This window comes from Carcharodon carcharias, chromosome 7, assembly GCF_017639515.1.
Source record: "Carcharodon carcharias isolate sCarCar2 chromosome 7, sCarCar2.pri, whole genome shotgun sequence".
In the NCBI taxonomy this organism is placed as follows: Eukaryota; Metazoa; Chordata; class Chondrichthyes; order Lamniformes; family Lamnidae; genus Carcharodon; species Carcharodon carcharias.
Window position 1 is genome coordinate 190,951,950 of NC_054473.1, and position 23,599 is coordinate 190,975,548.

The following is a 23,599-nucleotide window of genomic DNA, read 5'->3' on the forward strand; positions in this document are numbered from 1 at the left end:
AAACGAAGGCCAATGAAGCTGCAACAGTTTGAGTGCAGCCAGATATCAACAATAGAAACATTCTAGAAACATTGTCAGTTTCCATTTCAGAGATACTGAGCTATCCTGCCCCTCTGCTCACTTTGAAGACTTGATTGTGGTGCTTTTTAACCTAGTTACAGTGCACACAGTTTGAGTCGCTGACACACTTCAGTTGAATTGCCCCTTTACAGAATGCAAGCAAGTTGAGGGAGCCTCTACCTAATAGGATATGGTCCAAACATGTTGTAGGTTGCAGGTCCTTGATCCTAACACAGCACAAGGGTCTGTTACTCAGATGCTATATGCACAAATAATCCCCCTTCCCAGTGTAATTGGAACATTAGACAACCTTCAACGTCACTCCAAATAACACATCCCCAAAATACAGACAAGCCCCGCCCCCAGTTCCATTGTCACACACAACATGCAGGTAGGGGTCCAGTATCCAGTTCTATTAAATCCTTGTGTAATCATCAGGATTAATGACAAAGTATCTCCAAATCTACCTCAGGCCTTCATGTGTGAGAAACCTTTGGTCATAACGACAGAGTCATGTAAAGGTTAGCTTCTGATGCTGATTCTAATCACTTCAAAAGGCCTTATATATAATGTGTGTATATATGCTAACAACTGCATGGGGAGGGGTGGGGTGGGGGGGTGTTGGTGGAACTCCACACACTTTCATACCAAGACACTTAGTCTGTAGTAGAATACCAGCCCTATAGAGCTCACCTAACCTGCCTTAAAACACTGAAATCAGAGATATTGTCAATACTCCATATGGCTCTTCATTTCTCTAGTGCAAAAATCATTGTCGGCTGCTCACGGTGATGAAGGTGCTGTTTAATGATGAAGGTGCTGTTTAATGATGAAGGTGCTGTTTAATGCTGGCCTGTGCTGAACAATTGATATTACTTGCTCAGCAGCCTCTGATCCACTGACTTCATGAAGCCCGAGGTTCCACCAGGATGTTGAATGAGGGCAGTTTTGGCTTAAATGGCCCCAGATTCAAATAGCCTCCTAGCACCCACTGTCCAGGTGAACACCTAACTAACTACCAGGAGAAGGTACTCAAGGTCACTCCTGGAATCCCAGCAATAGAAAGCTTGAAGGACAAACACTGGAAACCAAAGGAGAGGAAGACCAGCCCGCTCATTTTACCAGGTTATACTGGAGCCAAGGCCTTTGCCCCTTCACCAATGCCTCCAAGCTCTAGCACCACACAACACAATCTGACTGCCCAACCCAAAGCCTTCGTCTCTCTGTAATCACTCCTCTCTCTCCCACCATCCCCTTCAGTTGATTGCTGAGTACATTTATAGAAGCTGTCCAGGTAAAAGGCAAAGCTCCAGCTTTGTAAGAAAAGACAAATTTGCAGCAAAAATTCCCCGGCTGCTTTGGAACCTGTTAGCAAAAGCAGATTGGTGAAGCAGCTTTGGGGCACTTTTGCGATGAGCCCCACTTTTACCTGTTTGGCCATTTTCTGCAGAGTCACAATGTGCTGGATTTGGAAAGTGTATTCAAATGTCCTCCTGATTTGAGTTGTTTAATACTGGAGTGATCAGCAAGTGAAACCCCTGCCAACACAACTCCTGGAGCAAGTACCTTGTATTTAACGAATCCTACAGACTACCACTCAGAGCCTCCAAAATAGGAGACACTGATCAACAAAGCATGTGATGAGATGTAAAGTCCTACATACATATAAGAAAAAATGCAGAATTGTATTATAAATGTACACAGTTTGAAAGGACAAAGGTAGCAGCTACAGTGTCTCCGACAGTTCACCCCCGACACTTCAGTTCTGCAACAGGAATCCCCATTCCCATAACTTTGACACAGAGGCCACACAGGCTCATCCTGAGACAGCAACATTAGATCAGGGTACAACTCAGAGCTGCTCACAAAAGCATGGCCACAGGAGGTTAACTTGTGCCACAAGTGCCTGTTTCTATCAAGCTAGTTTGTCCTACTGATTGGGAAGGTACCTCAGCTCAACAGTGCCTGGTCTCAAAAGATGAGAGTTTCTGACATTTTTTACATTATATAAAAAGAAACAAAACAGATTCTTCATCTGCAGATGACTTTAACTGAAAGCTCAAGAATTGAGCTGAGACACATGATGCTTGAAGTTACTCCTCATATAAAGGTGTAGTCGACAGCCCGGTTACCTGCCACATCCCAACTGCTTTGGTTTAAAAAGTTCTTAAAACTTGGCTTCAAATCATCTTTTGTTTTTTGCTTCTCAGGTGACCCCAAGAGCAACCTGACTCCAAAATTATCAAGGTTCCAGCCCGTGTAGTCCATTCCAAGAAATCTATGATTGAAGATTATTTTCTACAGTATTGTACAACTATCATACTTCAAAATATTACTAGAAATTTACACTAATATTTTTCCAGGTGTGAAATAAAACAGGTGATGTGTAGTTTGAAAACTGAGTACACACCTCAGTCTGTGGGGGGTTAACCTAGCATCAGCTAATTACATTTAGTTACAGCTCAAACTTTCCCTCGAACCATTCATAATGATCAGCAATAAACATTGACAGGAAGTGAGGGTTGTAAACACGTAGTATGGAAAATGTTAAGAGATGTGTGTACAGCATCCCTCAGGCTAGGGATCAGACAGCCTTACGAGGAGGTGGCTTCAGTTTCAGGTGTGACATGGATAGAGGTTGATAGCTACTGCACAACAGCAGCCTGAAATGTTTCACTGCATCTGTATTTGAACTGATGCTGCAGAGGTGGTAGGGAAGGGTTAGGGGCTCGGGAGAGGGCAGGAAGAGACAGTTTGTAGAAAATTCTAGAAGCCTCAATGTTAATGTGAAACCATGCCTGAAGAGATGTAGCTGAACTTAGACGAGTGCAGGTTGAGGGACAGCACAGTTTCAGATTCTGGAGACTGAGACAACATCGCATCTTCCCATATCCTTCAAAATGCAATAAGTGAAACCCCAGAACCGTGAGAAAGCTGACTGACTCGTGAAGCAGGTCTCAAAGTGGAAGTGTTGACGCAAACTCACTTCCACTAATTTAAGGCTAGGTTGCTAATCAAAACTGTTCTGAATCTTTACAACTAGTAAATCCTTTATTAAAGTCATGTAAAAAAAAAAGTCAATCCTGAACATTTCTCAGCCCATTTGATGCAATTACTCTGTCCTCCCAGCTTCAGCAGGTGTTAGTTATCAGTGTATAAAAAACCTGCTTTATCACAATACCTCAGCTGTGTGTGTCAACAGAATGATCTTTTCAGAGTTCTCAGTCTTCAACCTACACATCCAACACAACCATAAGGTGTGTGCATGAGATTAAAAATCTGAAAAGTGTAAAATAAAAGAGTGAATATTTATTTGGGAAGCCAGAAGAACAAGTTTGCCCAAAAAACGGAGGGGGAAGAGAAAGCAGCGTTTGACAGCACATTCACCTGCTCTCTGGTAACACATTATGAATATTTGGGGAATTCCTTCAGACAACACACACACTAAGAACTTCTAAAGCAGTGTAAAAGGTGTGGCTTCTCTAGGGTCAGATTTCACATGTTCAGGTCCAGTCATTGACTACGGTTTGAACCGATTGCCACCGTAGCGTCAGTGTGTGTGTTAAATACGTAATAGAGTTCACAGTCTGCAGCCATCTCTCCACTTTAAGAAGGAAAAAAAAGATGACAGATCTGGAGTTAAACTGCAGCCGTCACCCACTGGGATGTCTGGAGGTTGAGAGAATGGCAGTGAGGTACCCAAGGAACCCCCCCATGGCTACTTCCTGAAAAAATCACGGATTTAATCATTGAAAATACTGACAGCTGTCTCTAATCAACAGACTGCGGTCCTGCGTCGATTGGTTCACAGCTACTGGACCTTGCCAGGGATCTTCGCTCGTTTGCGGGCAATGGCATCCTCTACAGCTTTCAACTGTTTCAGCAGCTCCTCCCTGCGAGATAACGTACTGGATTTGCTTGATTTTGCAGAGGATGCAGTGGTGGCAGAGGCTGCTGTGTCATGGGACTTGCTGGAGCTTGAAGACACACTGGTTACTTTGCTCGAGACCTTTGACTGGGGTGAAGGTGGCCGTTTTCTAAAAAGGGGAGGGAAAAAAAGATTTAAATTTATGCAGCCAGACTTCTCTAAAATTTTCTTTATTTTTTTCTTGATTTGTAGGCTGAGTTGGATAGCCAACACTTCTTTCCATCCTTAGTTGCCCCAAGGGCAAGAGTCTCATGTAACTATGTAACAAGGAACTGGAGCCACATATGGATCAGGCCAGAGGATAGTAGCTCCCTTTTCTGAAAGATATTAGTGAACCAGATTACTGCAATCTTTCATGGTCATTTCTGAGCAAGGTCAAAAATTAGCACTTATTGAACTTGCCATTATGGGGCTTGGACTTAAATCCCCAGCTTGCTTGCCTAGTTCTCTAACCACCTGACGAACTACTGATATCAAAAACTGCCCATCCTGGAATGCAAAGATAACCCCTAGCTGTTTTTCTCGACACCCAACCATCTTAAATCCCTGTCCCCCGTCTCGTCCACCATTACCTCCAACAATGAGTATGAGGAGCTCATGGACTTTGTCATCAAGGGTGAGACCATCAGCTTCCTCTGCTCTTCCCTCCCTCCCACTAGCTCAAACTTCCTGTAAAGCTGTACCCACCCCTGCCCGAGGCTGAACTCTTATCTTTCTCAAGTTTCTCTCCTACCACCCCTCATGCACCCTCCAAGCTCATCTTGTTCATTAGACCCAACTCCTGCTTCCTTTACCCTATTCCATCTCAACTACAGGCCACAAAACTTTCATTCATGGTCTCCATGTTAGTGGATATTGTTAACAATTCTCTTTTTAGGTACAGACCCTCTCCTTTAAATCTAGCATTTTTATCCCCATCCTCAAAAACCCAAACTGACTTCACCACCCTTGCAAACTGCCATCCCATCTTTTTTCTCCAAAGCCCATGAACACCTGGTCACTTCCCAAATCTGTGCCCTTTCCTGGAACCCCATGTCTGAATCCCTCCAATCAGATCTCCACCCCTGCCACAGTATCAAAACTGCTCTTATTAAAGTTACAAACGGCATCCTACGTGACTGTAACAAAGATGGATCATTCCTCTTCAATCTTCTCAACCTGTCCGCAGCCTTTGAAACATATTACTACTACGCCACCCTCCTCAAACACCTCTGTATGGTTGCCCAGCTGGGTAGGGCTGATCAAGCCTGTTTACTTTCTTATTGTAGCTAATCACAGCCAGAGAATTGATTGCAATGGCTTCTCTTCCCACTCTCACACCATTACCTCATCTACATGCTGCCCCTTAGCAACATCATCTGAAAGCACAGCTTTATTTTTCACATGCACACTGACCACATCCAGCTCTACCTCATTATCGCCTCTCTTCACTCTCCACTGTTGCTAAATTATCAGGCTGCTTATCCAATATCCAGTACTGAATGAGCAGAAACCTCCTCCAACTAAACAGTGGCATGACTAAAGCCACCGTTTTTGATCTCCACTACCAACTTTGTTCCCTACCCTAGCAGCTGTCCAAGGCTGAACCAGATTATTCTCAACCCTGGTGTCTTGTTTTGAGCTCTAGGTGAGCTCCCGGCAACATAGTTCCAGCATCATGAAGACTGCCTATTTCCATTTCCATAACATCACCCGACTTAGTTCATCTGCTGCTGAAACCCTCATCTATGCCTTTGTTACTTCCTGACTCCATTGTTCCAATGCTCTCCCGTCGATTCTCCTTCATTCTACCTTCTGTAAACTTAATGTTGTCCAAAACTCTGCTCTCCGTGGCCTTACTCATGTCAAGTCCCATTCATTTATCACCTCTATGCTCAATCACCTACAGTGGCTCCAAGTCAAGCAACACCTAAACTTTAAAATTCTTGTCTATGTTTACAACCATTGCTACAACCCTCCAATATATCTGCACTTGTTTAATTCTGGCCTCATGGGCATCCCCGATTTTAATCTGTCCACCTTGGGTGGCCGTGCCTTCAGTTGCCTACGTCCTAAGGAATTCTTCCCTATTCCTCTCTGCCTCTCTTTCCCCCGTTAAGATGCTCCTTAAAACCTACCTCTTTGACCAATCATTTTGGCCATCTGACCCGAAACCTGTTTATGTGGCTCGGTGTCAAATCTTGCTTTATAACACCCCTGTGAAATACCTTGGGATGTTTTATATTAAAAGCGAGTTTCTCTTGATAACTACTGAAGAAATGCACCCAGATGCTGTGATGGCTCCTGCTGGCAGAAAAAATACAATGGGCATGAAATTACATTTGCCCATCAGTAGGAGAACTGATTACGCTTTCTATCTGATATTCACTGCATGATACCTGCAGACCACTGGTTCCTATGGTGTCAAAGCAGAGGGCAGTCTGGAAAAAAGGCAAAGACCTCTCCTCTTGAGGATATGTTGTAAAGCGAGGGAGAAGAAAGGGAAAATAAGAAATGTACCAGGCTGTCCCACCCCTTCACTTAGTATCAGGTCAATTCTACAGTAGCACTTGTAGAAGGTGGAGTCCAGACCATCGAGCCCTTGAGAAACAAGTAAAATCAAACTATAGAAAATGCTGCAGTACACCAGGCAACATCGGTGGAGAAAACATCCAACACAAGCTACCTGACCTGCTGAGTGTCTCCAGTATTTTCTGTTTTTTCACTAATCTCAGTCTGCACCACAAAATGTGAATGAAAAAGGTGGGGATATACAACAATGGTTCGAACTTCAGAAGCTGCAGCATGAATGATCTGCACAGCACAGCTTTTACTGCAGTTCCATTATTTGCCCCTGCTATACTCACTCACTCCAATATGGTTTGCTTTTAATCATCACATAGAATTAAAACTCTGCTAAGACAGGTTCAGATGCAGCAGTCTTATACTTGCCTGTAATAAATATTGCAATATAGCACCTCTCCACATTTTTCATAAAGGCTGGCCTAGTGCCATTTCTGAACTGCTGTCAGTTGCATTTCAAGGGGGTTTAAATCAACCACACCAGTGAGTGCAGGCTGGAGGTGGAGTCCTTCTCTTTACCAAGTGTTCTATCACACTGTACACCCACTCACTTAATTAGAAACACTTTCACCATCTCCACCTGCACACATTAAATTTCAGAAAGTAAATTCAGTGAAGATATCCTCAAGTTAATCCACTGCTGGTGCCACTTGTGCATGTATTTACCTCTCTGCTTGGGCAGGCGATGATCTAATCATTGCTGGTGCTCGGCTGCTCTGACGATCACCCTTTGGTGATGGTGGCCTTCCGAATGCCTTCCGCTCACGATGCCCTGAAAACAGACAACCAGGTATTTGAGAGAAACACGCAGGGCAACATCACACACCAACACCAAGAAACATACTATTTAAGCAATCACCAGCTTGGCTATACTTGTGTCCTAAAATTAAAACCTCTGGTATCTCTCCTAAGCACTATATAGAATCATTAATACTGTGAACAGTTTTGGTCCCCTTATCTGAGGAAAGATGTACTGGCATTGGAGGAAGTCCAGAGAAGATTCACTAGGTTGATCCCGGGTATGGAGGGATTTTCTTATGAGGAGAGGTTGAGTAGGTTGGGCCTGTACTCATTGGAGTTTAGAAGAACGAGAGGCGACCTTATTGAAACATATCAGATTCTTAGGGGGCTTGACAGGGTAGATGCTGAGAGGTTGTTTCCCACTGTGGGACAGTCTAGGACCAGAGGGCATAACCTCAGAGTGAGGGGGCACCTATTTAAAACAGAGATGAGGAGGAATTTCTTCTCACAGAGGGTAGTGAATCTGTGGAATTCTTTACCGCAGAGGGCTGTAGAGAATAGGTTGTTAAGTATATTCAAGGCTGAGAAAGACAGATTTTTAATCAATAAGAGAATCAAGGGTTATGGGGAAAAGGCAGGAAAGTGGAGTTGAAGATTATCAGATCAGCCATGATCTCACTGAATGGCGGAGCAGACTCGATGGGCTGAATGGCCTACTTCTGCTCCTACATCTTATGGTTTTATAAGAAATAAGAGAAGTAGGCCATATGGCCTTTTGAGCCTGCTCCACCATTCAATATGATTGTGGCTGATCTTCAGCTTCAAGTCCACTTTCCTGCCCACTTTCCTTAAGATCATAAGAAATCATAGGAAATAGGAGTAGGCCATTCGGCCCCTCCTCCATTTGTTCAATAAGAACATGGCTGATCTGATTGTAGCCTTAATTTCACTTTCCTGCTTGTTCCCATGACCTCGACTCACTTGCAGATCAAAAATCTATCTAATTCAGCCTTGAATATATTCAATGACCTAGCCCCCAATGCTCTCTGGGGAAGAGAATTCCAAAGACTAAAATGGGAGACCCCTCATTTTGAAACTGTGCCCCTAGTACTGGATCTCTGCAGCAACCCTGTTAAGCTGCCTCAGAATCTCATATGTTTCAGTATCATCTCTCCCTTGATTTCCCGAAAGACCAAAAATCTGTTGATCTCAGCCTTAAATATATTCGATAATGGAGTATTCATAACCCTCTGCGGTAGAGTCCAAAGATTCACAATCCTTAGAAGAAATTTCTCATCTCAGTCCTAAATGATCAGCCCCTTATCCTATGCTCTAGATTCCCCAGCTAGCGGAAACAACCTCTCCGTGTCTTCTACCCTGTCAAGCCCCTTCAGAATCTTGCGTGCTTTAATGAGATCACCTCTCATTCTTCTAATTTCAGGCTCAGTTTACTCAGCCTTTCATCAAAGGACAACACTCTCACCCCAGGAATCAGCCTAGTGACCCTTGTGGTACCACCTCCAAGGCAAGTATATTCACAGTGCAGAAGGAGGTCATTCAGCCCATCAAGTCTGCACTGGCTCTCTGAAAAGCATTCCACCTAGTCCCACTCCCCTGCCTTATCCCAATAACCTTGTACATTCTCTCTTCAGGTAGCAATCCAATTCCCTTTTGAATACCTTGATCGAACCTACCTCCACCACCCTTGCAGGAAATTTGTTCCAGACTCTTTAAATATGGAGACCAAAACTGTACACAGTACTCCAGATGCAGTTTCACCAAATCCCTGTACAAGTTTAGCAAGACTTCCTTACTTTTGTACTCAATCCCCTTGTAATAAAGGTCAACATACCATTTGCCTTCCTAATTGCTTGCTTTACCCGCATGCTAACTTTGTGTTTCTTGTACGAGTACACCCGACTCCCTTTGAACAAGTTTCCTGTCTTTTAAAAACTATTCTGCTTTTCACTCTTCCCACTAAAGTTAATAACCTCACATTTACTCACATTATACTCTTCTGCCAACTAGTAACCTGTCTATCTCTTTGCAGCCTTTTTGTGACCTCCTCACAGCTTGCACTCCTACCTAGTTTTATATCATCAGCAAACTTAGATACATTACTCCCTGCCTCTTCCTGTCTAAGTTATTCACTTGAAAATGCTCATTTATTCTTACTCTCTGCTTCCTGTCCATTAGCCAATCCGCTAATATGTGCTAATATATTGCTCCAATTTCATCAGCCCTTATCTTATGTTTTAACCTTTTGTGTGGTACCTTATTGAATGCCTTTTGGAAATCCAAGTATTCTACATCTACTGGTTTCCCATTACGTACCCTACTAGTTACACCCTCAAAAGACTCTAATAAATTTGACAAATACCATTTCTCTTTCACAAAACCATGTTGGCTTTGTTGGATCATACAATGATTTTCAGTGCATTGTTAAGACTTCCTTAATAATAGATGGCAGCATTTGCCCAACGCTGATGTCAGACCAACAGAATTTCCCTGTTCTTTCTCTCTCCTTTCATGAAATGTGTTACAATTGCAAACTTCCAATCCATTCAGATCATTTTAGAAACTAGGGAATTTTGGAAAATCATAATCAACGCATTCACCATTTCTGCAGCTATCTCTTTTAGAACCCCAGGATGTAGATCTCTACGTTTCTCCAATATTTTTTTCTACTGATATTAATTACCTTAATTTCTTCGCTCTTATTAGTGATTACCCTCTATTTTTGTTATGTCATTTCTGTCTCCCACTGTGAAGGCAGACAAAATATTTGCTCAATGTCTCTAACATTTCCTCATTCCCAATGATAATTTCTCTCTCCTCCAAAGAACCAATGCTTACTTTGTATACTCCCCTATTTTTTATATACTTGTAAAAGCTCTTACAATCTGTTTTTATGTTCTTGGTTAGTTTTCTCAAATATTCTATTTTTCCTTTTTTAATCAACTTCTTGGTGGCGCTTTGGTGATTTCTAAAACACTCCCAATCCTCAGGCTTAGTTTTGTTCTTTGCAACGTTATAAACCTCTTCTTTTAATTTAATAGTGTATATAATTTTTTGAGTAAGCCTTGGATGGATTTTTCTTGCTGAGTTTTTGTTTTCTAATGAAATATATTTTTGTTGAATATTTATTGTTTCTTTAAGTGTTTTCCAGTGTTTATTTATCGCCATACCTTTTAGTCTATTTCCCCCTATCAACCATAGCCAGCTCTCCTTTCATAGCTTTAAGTTCAAGATTCTTGCTTGTGATTGGAGTACGTTCCTTTTAAACTTCATTCAAGTTGCATTACTGTTGGAATTCAACTGCATTTTGAGCACTATTTCCCAGCAGATTACCAATTTAATATCTTTGGTTCACAGAAATTTAGCAATCTCAGATTTAAAATTAACAATTGTCTCAGCATCGACTATCATTTGCCGAAGAGAGTTCCAAACTTCCACCATCCTTTGCATGTTTTTCCTAATTCCTTAATAGCTTCCTTTAATATTTTGAAAACTCAATCAAATCACCTCATAATCTTCTAAATTCCAAAGAATGCCACCTTAGTTTGCATGATCTCTCCTCATAATTTAACCCTTGAAGTCCAGTTACCATTCCAGTAAATCAACTCTGCGCCCGCTCCAAGACTTGCTAAGGTGTGATCTCCAGAAATGAACACAGTACTCAAGGTGCAGTCTAACCAGAGCTCTGTATAGCTGTAGAATTCTCCCCCCTTGTATTCTAGTCTCTAAATTTAAAGGCCAGCATTCCATTAACCTTTCTGCCCATTTTCTGTACCTGTTCACGACATTTTAATGATTTATGTACCTGGACCCTAAAGTCTCTTTGGACCTCCACTGTTTCTAGCTTTCACTATTTCAAAATTCCCCTGTTCTTTACTTTTGAGGTCCAAAGTAGAATGTAATGTGAGAAATGCGAGGTGAGCCTGCAGAACACTGGTACAGAGGGGTCTTTATGTCCTCATACATGAATCACAAAAGTTAGCATGCAGGTACAACAAATAACTAGGAAGGCAAATGGAATGTTGGCCTTTATTGCCGGGGCTGGAGTATAAACGTATGGAAGTCTTTCTACAACTGTACAGGGCATTGGTGAGACCACAGCTCAAGCATGACATACAGTATTGGTCTCCTTATTTGAGGAGAGATATATTTGCATTGAAGGCAGTTCAGACAAGGTTCACTGGGTTGATTCCTGGTAAAGGTGAAAGGTTGAGCAGGTTGGTGCAATACTAATTTGAGTTTAGAAGAATCTTGAGGGGTGATTTTAATAAAACATAAGTTGACAGAATTGTTACAGTGCAGAAGAAGGTCATACGGCCCTTTGTATCTGCACCAGCTCTCCGAATGAGCAATTCACTTTGTGCCATTCTCCTCATATATAACCCTGCATATTCTTCCTTTTCAGATAACAGTCTAATTCATTTTTGAATGCTTTGATTCAATCTGCCTCCACTACCCTCTCAGGCATTGCATTCCAGACCCTAACTACTCACTGCGTGAAAATGTTTTGCTTCATGTTGCTTTTGTTTCTTTTTGCCAATTACTTTAAATCTATGCCCTCTTGTTCTCAATTCTTCCACCAATGGGAACAGTTTCTCCTTATCTACTCTATCCAGGCCCCTTCATGATTTTGAATATCTTTATCAAATTTCCTCCTAGCTTTCTCTTCTCCAAGCAAAACAGATCCAACTTCCCCAATCTATCTTCATAACTGAAGTTCTTCATCCCTGGAACAATTCTTGTGAACCTTTTCTGCACCCTCTCCAATGCCATCACAACCTTCTGAAAGTGCGGCGCCCAGAACTGGATGCAGTACTCCAGCTGAGGCTGAACTAGTGTGTTTTCCCTTGTGGGGGAATCTAGAGCTAGGGGGTACTGTTTAAAATAAGGGGTCTGCCATGTAAGATGGAGATCAGGAGGAATTTCTTCTCTCAGAGGGTTGTTAGCCTCTGGAATTCACTTCCACATAGAGCAGTGAAGGCTGGGTCATTGAATATATTCAAGGTTGAGTTAGACCGATTTTTTGATCTGCAAAGGAATCAAAGGGTTACAGGGAACCGGGAGGAATGTGGACTTAAGGCCACAATCAGATCAGCCATGATGTTATTGAATGGAGGAGCAGGCTTGAAGGGCTGAATGGCCTACCCCGAGCTTGTTTTTATGACTTCATTTGCCTGTAGTAAGACCCATCTGCCCCAGTTTTGACCATTCATTTAAAATCTGTTTGTAATTTTATGCTTCCATTGACACTTCTTACATGCTGCCTTTCTTTTTGTCAAATGCAAACTTGGGCATGTGCTCTCTACTCATCATCTAAGTCATTAATAAATAGTTATAATTAAGGCCCCAACAAAAGATTCCTGTGGGACGCCTGGCATAGGTGCAACGGACCAAATGCTCTCCTCCTGTGCCATTAGATTCACTGATTCTTTGCATTGAGTTACCACTGCATTCGCCTCCCTCTATGCTTCAACTCTCTGCTGCGAAATTTCACAGAAAAATCTGGCCTGCAGTTCACATGAAAGTACAAACCTCTTTCTGGAGACAGCGTGACCCGTTTGGAAGGTGGAGAGGATGGCCTCTCTTTATCAGAAGGTTCATACCGTTTCCTGGTGCCCTTATCTGCAGGCTGAAATAGAAAAAGAGTTGTCAAAATCTCTGCAGTACAGTTATAGATCAGGCACAACTCTCATATCACACTCAGGGTTACTGCACTTGCACGCCTCAGATCCCTGATAAACACTGCTCAAATAGTGAATGAAGAGGAAAAGGGCCTGTAGTGAAGAGAAGTCTGGCCATCCCCAATCACCAACTGCTGCTGAATCAGACTACCTGGCATAAAACGCTCGCCAAGTTTGGCAGGAACTGTGAAAACTCGGAGAGGCAGAGTGCATCAAACAGGGGAAGCCCCCAGCTTCTCGAATTAGCATGAAGTGGGGAGTTGTACAACAAATCAGGTTTAAAAAGTATTTCTTCCCTCTGATCCTGGAGGGGGTGAACAGGTACACATCTTCCTCAGTCCTCTTCACTCCACAAGCATGGCTCTGGGTTGACTCCCATTTGATCTTGTCAGGATTCATTAGAAAATGACAGGCACCATATTTTTCCCTTCACTCAACTGGTTGCTGTTGTTTCCTAATACTAAATGCCCCTCTCACGCTACCATCAGCTCCTGGTGCTTGACACTGAACTTGCTGCTACCTTGAAATACTTAATAAAGTGAGCACACAGTCTGAGACCATTCTCCAACTCCATTTTCCTTTACTTCAGTAGAACCGTACACAAAAATAATTTAACATCTAAACCTACAAGGTGAGCTTCATACATTACCTTGTTTAGCAGCGTCAGTTTAATGTCCTTGTGTGCGCTGTAGACAAGCTGTGGGGGTTTGCTGATCTGGGTGGGTTTTGGTGTGGAGGAAGATTTCTGTGGCTGTGGTGGAATCTCACGTTTTCGCCTCTCCTCGCGCTCCTTGTCTCTTGGTGCCTCCTCTCTTTTGGGTTTCACTAAAAATGGATTGAAATACTTTAATGTTGGTCCCTAGTGACTGAACTGGAAGGAATGTGAGCAAGATCAGAAAAGAAAACGTGAAATATTAGCTTTTATTAATATTAAGGAAAGCAGGATCAAATTGAACTGGCCAGGATTGCTTCATGACAATGTACAAATGGGTTGACAAGGTTGGCATTCAAAACAATCGGGAAAAAAAGCCAATTAATTTGCTATAAAACACTTTGGGAGATCCTGAGGATGTGAAATGTGCCACATGAATGTAAGTTCTTTCTTTATTTTATAAATGAACTACATGACTGTTCTCAACAGCAGAATGGTCTGAAACATTAAAAATACATTCTAACATTTTTTATTAGTAGACAGCTGAACAATGTCCTCCCAGGACTTTGAATGGAACATCAGGAGGTGTCTGACTGTATTCTGAAATGTTACTCCTTTCAATGAGGAGTTTGTCCTTCACTCCAACATGAGAGAATTTAACTATCACTCCATAACATTCAATGGTATTACTATCACTGAATCCTCCACTATCAACATCCTGGGGGTTACACTGACCAGAAACTGAACTCGACTAGCCATATAAATACTGTGGCTACAACAGCAGGTCAGGGGCTAGGAATCCTGCTGCGAGTAGCTCACCTCCTGACTCCCCAAAGCCTGTGCACCTTCCACAAGGCACAAGTCAGGAGTGTGATGGAATACTCCCCACTTGCCTGGATGAATTCAGCTCCTACAACACTCAAGAAGCTTGACACCGTCCAGGACAAAGCAGCCCCGCTTGACTGGCACCCCATCCATAAACATTCACCCCTTCCACCTCTGATGCACAGTGGCAGCTGTGTGGACCATCTACAAGCTGCCCTTTAGAAACACACCAAGGCTCCTTAGACAGTACCTTCCAAACCCATGACCGCTACAATCTAGAAGGACAGTGGCAGCAGACACATGGGAACACCACCACCTAGAAGTTCCCCTCCAAGCCACTCACCTCCCTGACTTGGAACTATATCGCCATTCCTTCACTGTTGCTGGGTCAAAATCCTGGAACTCCTTCCCTAACAGCACTGTGGGTGTACTTACACCACATGGACTGCAGTGGTTCAAAAAGGCAGCTCACCACCACCTTCACAATTAGGGATGGACAATAAATGCTGGCCTAGCCAGTGACACCCACATCCCTTGAATGAATAAAAAAAACTCCACACCATTTTACAGTGATATGAGTGGGATAGGGAATTAAATGCAGACGGAAAAATCGAAACTGCATTTCGACACATTACAAACATTCTGATTACACAATCTTTCATGTATTCATGCAGCAGGAAATGAAATGGAAAGCAATCATGAATGGCCATGGTTCTCATCCCACTGATTTCTTACATCATCACTATGCAGTGTGGTGTGTTATCCATGCAGTACAACTCACAGTAAATTTACACACGAATTATCAATTTTCAGGCATGTAGAAAACTAGTATGTTGACTGAACACATGGAGTAAGTACAAGTCAACTGAAATTGTCCCTATCGTGATGTCAGGAAATGCATTTTCATATAAAGGGTATGGATCTGGAACTCTCTCTCCCAAAAGGCTGTGCTTGCTGGGGGTTGATTGAAAATTTAAAGACTATTTGATAAAAATATTGAGCATAATGGATCAATGACAGGTAAATGGAGTTGAGGTACAGGTCAGCTATGATCTAATAAAGCAGGCTTAAGAACTAAATGCCCTACACCTGTTCCTAAAGATGAAATTAAAATCTAAGATTATAATGAATGGATATAATTTATATCTTTGAAAAACAAAGCATCATCAGTAAGTACATTCCCAAATACTGTTCTTTCTTCATCAGGTGCTTTGGGACAGTGTTTGGACCTTGTTCACTGAGATAAAGAGGCACATTATACTTTACCAGAGACAATCTCTCTCACACTCTCACACACACACACACACACAAACAGAGTCATGCCATCAATGCAAGCGAAGGGATGTTGTGTATTTGTCTAAGGTACAAAGCTCTGGTAAAAGAGCTATTCAGGAGGTTTCTAGACAGATATGTTTGCTGATCCCACGCCACCCCTACCCTATAACCTACCATAAAATGTGACACTCCCCCATTTGTACTGCATGGTAGGCTAGGCCATGTACCACCCTCTACGTCAAACAGCTGGATCTTAACTGCTTCACCTTTTCTTGGCTAATTTTGAATACTGGGAATGATAGTATTGTAGTCACGCTCCTGGACTAGTAGCCCAGAGCTCTGCAATAATGATCTGGACACGAGTTCACGTCCCACCACAGTCCATCTGGTTCACTAATATCCTTTAGGGAAGGATATCAGTTATCATTACTTGGTCTGGCCTACATGTGACTCCAGGCCCACAGCAAGGTAGCTGGCTCTTTTCTGCCCTGTGAAATGGCCTAGAAAGTCATTCAGGTGTCGAGAAGGCAACTCACCACAACATTCTCAAGGGTATTTCGGGATAGGCAATAAATGGTGGCCTTGCTAGGGATGTCCTCATCCTGTGATTGAATAAAAAAAACCTTCCCTGTAGCCTAGGAGTTAATCTTGAACCTCTCTGCAATCCAGTCTTTCTTCCGTGAAAGATCATAGATAAGGTCAACTCTAAATCATGCGTTTTCTATCGCAAACACCCTTAGTCTTTGTCCAACCTTAATGAATAACTTAGCTGCTCTTTTTCATACTCCTTGTGAAATCAAGATGTCCTCTTGTGGTTTGGTGGCTAGGACCATTAACCATACTCAAGCTGGAGGTGAACAAGTGCTCTTTTCCTCCAGCTGAACATTCCAATATCCTGTTATCCTTTTTCATCACTGTTACACATTGTACTGATGGTTTAGAGTGTTTTCAATTTAAATCCCCAGATCCTTTCCTGTTGATTACTTTGTAATTACACTGCTTGTTTCCCTTATCCAGTTTCATGAATTTACATTCTTCTACATTAAATATTTCCTGTGGCCAGATTCATTTGCAGCAGGAGTATGGGGTCCTCCAGGTTGAAAACCTGTGCCTCAAATCCTCACCTCTCTTTAGTTATGTATGATTGGCAAACTTGGAGAACTTTATTACATTACAGTATGTCCCTTCCTCCAAATCACAAATACACAAGGGCTTCACATGGTGCCCTACAGATGGTGCCCGCTTTAACTAATTCCTTCAGTTAGTTATCCACTTCAGATAAAAATCCTCTTAAATCTGTGCTTTTCAACTCTGAATTTACTGAGTTCTCCTCGACAAAAAACTCCATTAAATCCTCAAAGTACTCTAGTAAATTTGGCAAGATACCCCAACCACCTGCAAACCTATGTGCTTACTCATCATTCTACATTTCTCCTGGTCCCTTACAGGATACTTTCTAATATTTTCTGCAGCAGTTCAAGAAAGCGGCTTGCCACCACCTTCTCAAGGGTAATTTGGGGTGGGCAACAAATGCTGGCTAAGCCAGCAACGCCCTCATCCTGTGAAAGAGTAATAAAAAAAAATCTTTACTGCCAAAGTCAAGTTCATGGTCCCTGGGTTATTCCTTGCCCTTTTCTATAAATTGGCAATCATTCGCCTCTCTAAGTCCCTTGGCACTAACTCTAGTGATGCCCTTAAGGTAGAATCATAGAATAGTATAGCACTGGAGGTCATTTGGCTCATTGCACCTATGGTGGTTCTTTGATGGAGTTTTCCGATTACCTCCATGCCCCAGCCTGAAACATATCAAGATGTGACTTGTTTCACTTGTCAGCTCCTTTAAAACTGGGCTTTGAAGTCCATCATAGCTGGACGCCTTGCTCTCTTTCAGTGTCCTTAATTTGTCCATCCATTCTCCTTGTGGGTTATTTCTGTAACAAATTTTCTTTCTGCCGTTTCAAGGGAGGGAGTCCTCAGAGCCACTTTAAAATAATGATGCAAAGAAAACTTTAAGGCCATTTCTTGGCCATTAATCATATCCCTGGAATTCCTCAAGAAAAACTGTTGTCATTGCAGAAGGTGTTGTTTATTACTGCACATTCACAGAAATATGAGTTGCTGAGGCAACAAATACAGAGAAAGCAGGGACTGGGGTCCTCCAGGTTGAAAACCTGTGCCTTAAATCCTCACAAACAAAGAATATCTAAGGGTTTGTGCCCTCCATCCTCTTTGCAATCCAAGCTGGTGTTTTGATACTTTTTGCTTCATTAGTCCATGCCATATTTGGGAATTCCGTTACTTAAACGTATTGCTTGGTTAGACCTACATGATTCCTTTTGAAAATGTTAATTATTATATCAACACTCAAAATATCACCAATTACTGAAATAACAGTTACCTTGTGATCAATATCACAAAAAAATTAAACAGATTATCTGCCTCATCGCTGTTTATATGAGCGTGCTGTGCGCAAGTTGGATGCTGCATTTCCTACGTTACAATACTGACTACGCTTGGCTGTAAAGTGCTTTGAGATGTCCATTGGTTGTGAAAAGCACTATATAAATGCAATATTTTTTATTTTAAAACTTTATACAGTCTGCTTCATGTCATCATGTTGGAATGTGGAGCAACTTCCCAACACCTAGATGCAGAGAAAAGGATAGGCTTCTGCAATAACACCCAAGCCTGGAGGCTAACACCTCTGGTCACAGTCTCATGCCTGAATCTGAGCTCTGTGCAATCTCTCAGGAGTGGCCCAAGCTCCATCAAAAGTTCGGGATTTTTGCCATTTTGCTGGTTAGATGGCATACAATGGAGCGACATGGGGTGGGAATCATTTTGCTTGGAATTGATCCATTGCATGGAAATTCCTCCAACCCAACTCTTTTCATCTCACTATCTGAACAGTTAGTTGTATATTTTCCCAGAGTCTGGCAACTTCAGGTTTGAACAGATATCCATTTTCTACCTTCCCCCATAACCTTCCTCTCTGACTTCTGTTGAATGTGTTTCTGCAGGTACTGGCTGAACTCCAACAATTTACCAAAGTGCCCACTGTCAATGTGTGACAGTGAGTGTTGGCCGGCTGTTCAACAAAACAGGGCCCAATTATATCCTCGCTGGTATTCATAGGTGCAACTTTCCAGCAGGGTCAGGATTGGAAACCCATGGTTGGTTATTTGCTATCACTGTATCAGTGCCGAGGTGAATTGTACTACCACCACTGATGCCCATGCTAACTCAACGCAGAATAAGGGCTGATGCTGGGTCTTCTGGTATGTAGGCTTTGGACTACACTAGGTGTTGTTGTACCCCATTGTTTGTGAGAACTCAGCTACTCCAGCACTACTGGAGTAATTACAATTTAAGATGTCCCAAGTAGCACCTCTGAAGAGGGAAAATCCACTTCAATAAATATTTCAAGGGAAGATACGCACATTTTTCCTTCTGCTTCTGAGCAGGGGCTTGTGATCGGGAGCTGGCAGATGAGACGGGGCTAGCTAAGTCTGCATACATGTTCTCAGAGTCAGCACTTCTTACGGAGCTACTGCTTGATGACGCACTCGACACGGATGACACACTGCTCACACTGAGGGACCTGGAACAAAGTTAATGCTTAGAATCACTTCCATTTCATGTCAGACACTGAAAATAAAAGACATACTGGGCGCCATGCTGGATGGCCATGGCCGCAGACACAGAAAACTCTTGGTCTGAGTCACATGATCAAAACTGGAGCTTTGCTTTAAACAGGAAAAAGTGAGAAAGGAGTCTGGTTGTGACTCTGCTCTTCTTTCACCTGAATTAAACTCCAGCAGTTGCACTTTATGTTGTGCTGGCAGAGGCAAGCAACGTGCCCACCACAAGGCAAAAAAAGGAATGACATTGGAAATGGCACTAGTTTATTTCCATCCTTACTGGCTGAGATCACTGTAAAATTATATTGCCCCACAACTGTCTGTTTATGAATATGGAGAAGCAATATAAAATAAAGGGAGCAACTGTAAAGGAACAGGGGGAGCTCGGTGTGTATCTACATAAGTCATTAAAGATAGCAGGACATGTTGAGGGAGCAGTTAATAAAGCATATAATATTTCAGGCTTTATTAATAGGGGCATTGAGTACAAAAGTAAGAAGGTCATGTTAAACTTGTATAGGACATTAATTAGGCCTCATCTGGAGTACTGCATCCAGTTCTGGGCATCCCACTTGAGGAAAGATGTGAAGGCACTGGAGAGAGCACAGAGGAGATTCACAAGAATTATTCCAGGGATAAAGAACTGTAGGTATGAGGATAGATCGGAGAGGTTGGAACTGTTTTCCTTGGGGAAAAGAAGGCTGAGAGGAGACTTGATAGAGGTGTTCAAGATCCTGAGGGTTATGACAGAGTAAAAAGTGAGAAACTGTTCCCACTCAAGAGCGTCAAGAACTAGAGGGCACAGATGCAAAATAATTGGCAAAAGGAGTAAAAGTGATGTGGGGAAAATCTTTTACCCAGAGGGTGGTTGGAGTCTGGAACAAACTCTCTGAGAGGGTGGTGGAGGCAGGTTTGATTGAAATATTCAAAAGGCAATTGGATTGCTACCTGAAAAGAGAGAATGTGCAAGGTTATGGGGATAAGGCAGGGGAATGGGACTAGGTGGAGTGCTCTTTCAGAGATCCAGTGCAGACTCGATGGGCCCAATGGCCTCCTCCTGCATTGTAAAGATTCTGTGAATCTGTGTCTGGCATTAACGTGCCCAATTCTGTTAGCATATATTTTAACCTTGATATTTGTATAATGTATAGGAATTTTATTTCCACTTTTCCCATCTCAAAGTTATCGAATCCCAACTGGGGTACAACTGGCCATAATTCATGCGAGTATTGGTAGCCTACTTAATAAAGGAACACCACAACTGAAACCAAGCATGTCCTGGGCAGCAATCTGGGATAGGAATTTGGGCTGATTTTTCTCTCCTCTAAACCAATTGTGAGGCTAATTGCAGGGCCCTAAACTACTGGTCCTGCTGTTGCATACTTGCCTTTCAGGAACACACACTGTACATGGTGGGGACTGCGGTAGGATCACTGCTTAACATTAATGTTTTTATACAAGTTGGTGGACATTGCAAACAGTAGAAACCATGTCTTACCTAGATCTGTGGGAACCCGATGCAGATTGGGAGCCAGACGCTGATGTCGACCGAGATGCTGAACGAGAATGTGATCGTGAACGAGAGCTTGATCCACTGTAGCTGCTGCCACTGTCACTTCCACTGCCACTTGCTGTCCGCCTGCATAAAAGGAAATTGAGTATTTAGGTTTCATTGAGCAAACAAAGAAAGATTTGAGATGTTGATCATATTTGGGCAGAGAATGATGCAAGAGAACAAGGGAGGGTCTAAGCAAACATTTCTCAGTCGAGAAAGACTCAATGCGGTTTCCTTCTCATGTAACAATGTAACAGAAAGAAGGAATTATGCATTTATACTTCATCCTTTAGGGTCTCAGTGTTTCAAACAATGATGATAAAAACGATCAATAATTATGTTTGTTGGTGCTACTTGAGGGATCATTGTAGGCCCTCCCTGTCCTTCTTTGAATAGTGCCATGGGATCATTTATGTTCACTTGAAAATGCTGATGGACTTTTGGTCTAAGACATCATAAGACGGGCCTTTGGCAATGTAGCACTCTCTTGCTACTGAACTGGAGTGTTAACTGAGATTGTTTTCAAGTACTAGAGATGGGGGTTTGAACCCACAACCTTCTGAATGAAAGGCAAAAAGTGGCAAGATACAGTGACAAACTTAACATGCGCTACTCCACATGGACTGCAGTGGTTCAAGAAGGCAGCTCACCACCACCATCACAAGGGATGGGCAATAGATGCTGGCCCAGCCAGCGAAGCCCACATCCTGTGAATGAATAAAAAAAAAATTGATCAAAACACCAGGTGTGTTGGGCAAAATTTTTAAGAAACATCCCAGAACAGAGAGAGCTGAAAGGAAATGCAGTAAATTTGAAAGAAGAGGAAGAATCTTCAAAAAAAAACTGGGATAACACCAGCTACTTGATTGGGTAGAAGGGTTAGAAGAAACTGGACCAGAAGAAGCCAACATACAGTTCTCCAACAACAGATCAGCTGGTTCTGTGACAGCACCAAACAAAATAGGACAGTTTTAGAGAGTGATTTGTTGCTGGGCATTATCTTTGAGACTTGTTTTGATTTTTAACAACATTAAGTTATAAACGAGCTTATCCAAAAGTGATAGTCCATCTAAATCCCTGTCAAACCTCCTAGGTGGGGTTCGGGCCTGGCGTTCCTTCTTTCGTCCATCTCTGTTCTCAGCAGGTTTCGTGCCCTCTGCAGTGGTCTTTGGAACCTTTGCCCCTGTGGAGTGCCCTATTGGCTGTGGCGATGGCACTTTCTTCACAGTCTTTTCACTGTTTGGAGAAAAGGAAAAATATAGGATTTGATTGAAGCTTATGAATAACAGCCAATTATTGGCCCAAAAGCCAAGCTGATTACTCATTAGTAAATGAACCAATAACCAAGCCAATTACTGGCTGATAACCATAACCCTAACTGAGCAGACTACCTGTGTTCCCTGGTTTCACGTGCTGCATTGCAATAACTATGAACTATGGTCACTGAACAGATCTGATGGAAAGCTTCCTTGCAGTGAGAAACTCAGCACTCCACCCATGGCATCAATTCACAGCAACTTGTGTGTGCATGTATACTTTGATAAACAACATTTACAATGGGTTTAAATGTAGCCCCTGCAGTTCTAGGAGACTATGGGACAGGACAGCTGTTAACTCATTGATTAGGGCCTGAGTGCATGTAGCAGAAAGAAAGCAGTTCAAAGGTGAACCCTGCAAGTAGAAATTATTCTCACACATTAATTTTGTTTATTTATTGACTATACTTAGAATTGGATGATCCATGTAAATTATCATTACGTCTGTAATGGGAAGAGGTAACCTATTGAAATTTGAAATGAGTTTGTAGTTTCAGGTTGTGAAACCAGAATATCCAACAGAATTGCAACATAGTATAATTTCTGCTGCTTATATGAAGTCATTCCGATTCACAGTAATACTATTGCTCCAAGGTATTGGTGGAATGGGCGGACAGGTGTCAAATGAAGTTCAATGCAGAGAAATGTGAAGTGATTCATTTTGATAGAAAGAACATGGAAAGACAGTATAAAATAGGGGGTACAACTCTTAACAGGATGCAGAAGCAGAGGTGTATTTGTGCATAAATCATCGAAGGTGGCGAAACAGGTTGACAGAGCAGTTAATAAAACATACAGCATCCTGGGTTTTATTAATGGGGCATAGTGTACAAGAGCAAGGAGGTTACATTGAGCTGTATAAGACGCTAGCTTGGCCTCAGCTAAAGAATTGCATCCAGTTCGGGGCTCTGTACTTTAGGAAGAATGTGAAGACATTGGAGAGTGTGCAGAAAAGATTCATGAAAATGGTTCCCGGGATGAGGAACATCTATGAAGACAGGCTGGAAAAGTTAGGGTTGTTGTCCTTAAGAGAAAAGAAGGCTGAGAAGAGATTTGATAGAGGTATTCAAAATCATGAGGGGTCTGGAATGAGTAGATAGGGAGAAACTGTTCCTACTCATGAAAGGATCTAGAACAAGGGTGCACAGATTTAAAGTAATTAATAAAAGAAGCAACAGTGATAGGAGGAGAAACTTTTTCATGCAGCGAGTGGTTAGGGTCTGGAATGCACTGCCTGAGAGTGTGGTGGAGGCAGATTCAATTGAAACATTAAAAAGGGAATTAGATTGTTATCTGAAAAGGAAGAAGGTGCAGGTTTAGGGGGAGAAGGCGGGAGATGGAACTA

At 42.3% G+C, this 23,599-nt stretch overlaps 1 protein-coding gene across 2 annotated transcripts in view; it reads right to left on the bottom strand.

Moving 5' to 3' along the window:
- Positions 1–3,092: 3,092 nt before the first annotated feature.
- Positions 3,093–23,599, bottom strand: part of zc3h18 (zinc finger CCCH-type containing 18) — a 212,621-nt gene continuing 192,114 nt past the window's right edge. For both annotated transcript variants that reach the window (XM_041191400.1, XM_041191399.1), the window contains exons 13-19: positions 22,025–22,174; positions 20,882–21,022; positions 19,183–19,343; positions 13,640–13,815; positions 12,842–12,938; positions 7,217–7,322; positions 3,093–4,097 (exon numbers count right to left, since the gene is read on the bottom strand). In XM_041191400.1, coding sequence (XP_041047334.1) covers positions 3,872–4,097; positions 7,217–7,322; positions 12,842–12,938; positions 13,640–13,815; positions 19,183–19,343; positions 20,882–21,022; positions 22,025–22,174 — 1,057 coding nt within the window. In that variant the 3' untranslated portion in view covers positions 3,093–3,871. The remainder of the gene's footprint in view (positions 4,098–7,216; positions 7,323–12,841; positions 12,939–13,639; positions 13,816–19,182; positions 19,344–20,881; positions 21,023–22,024; positions 22,175–23,599) is intronic.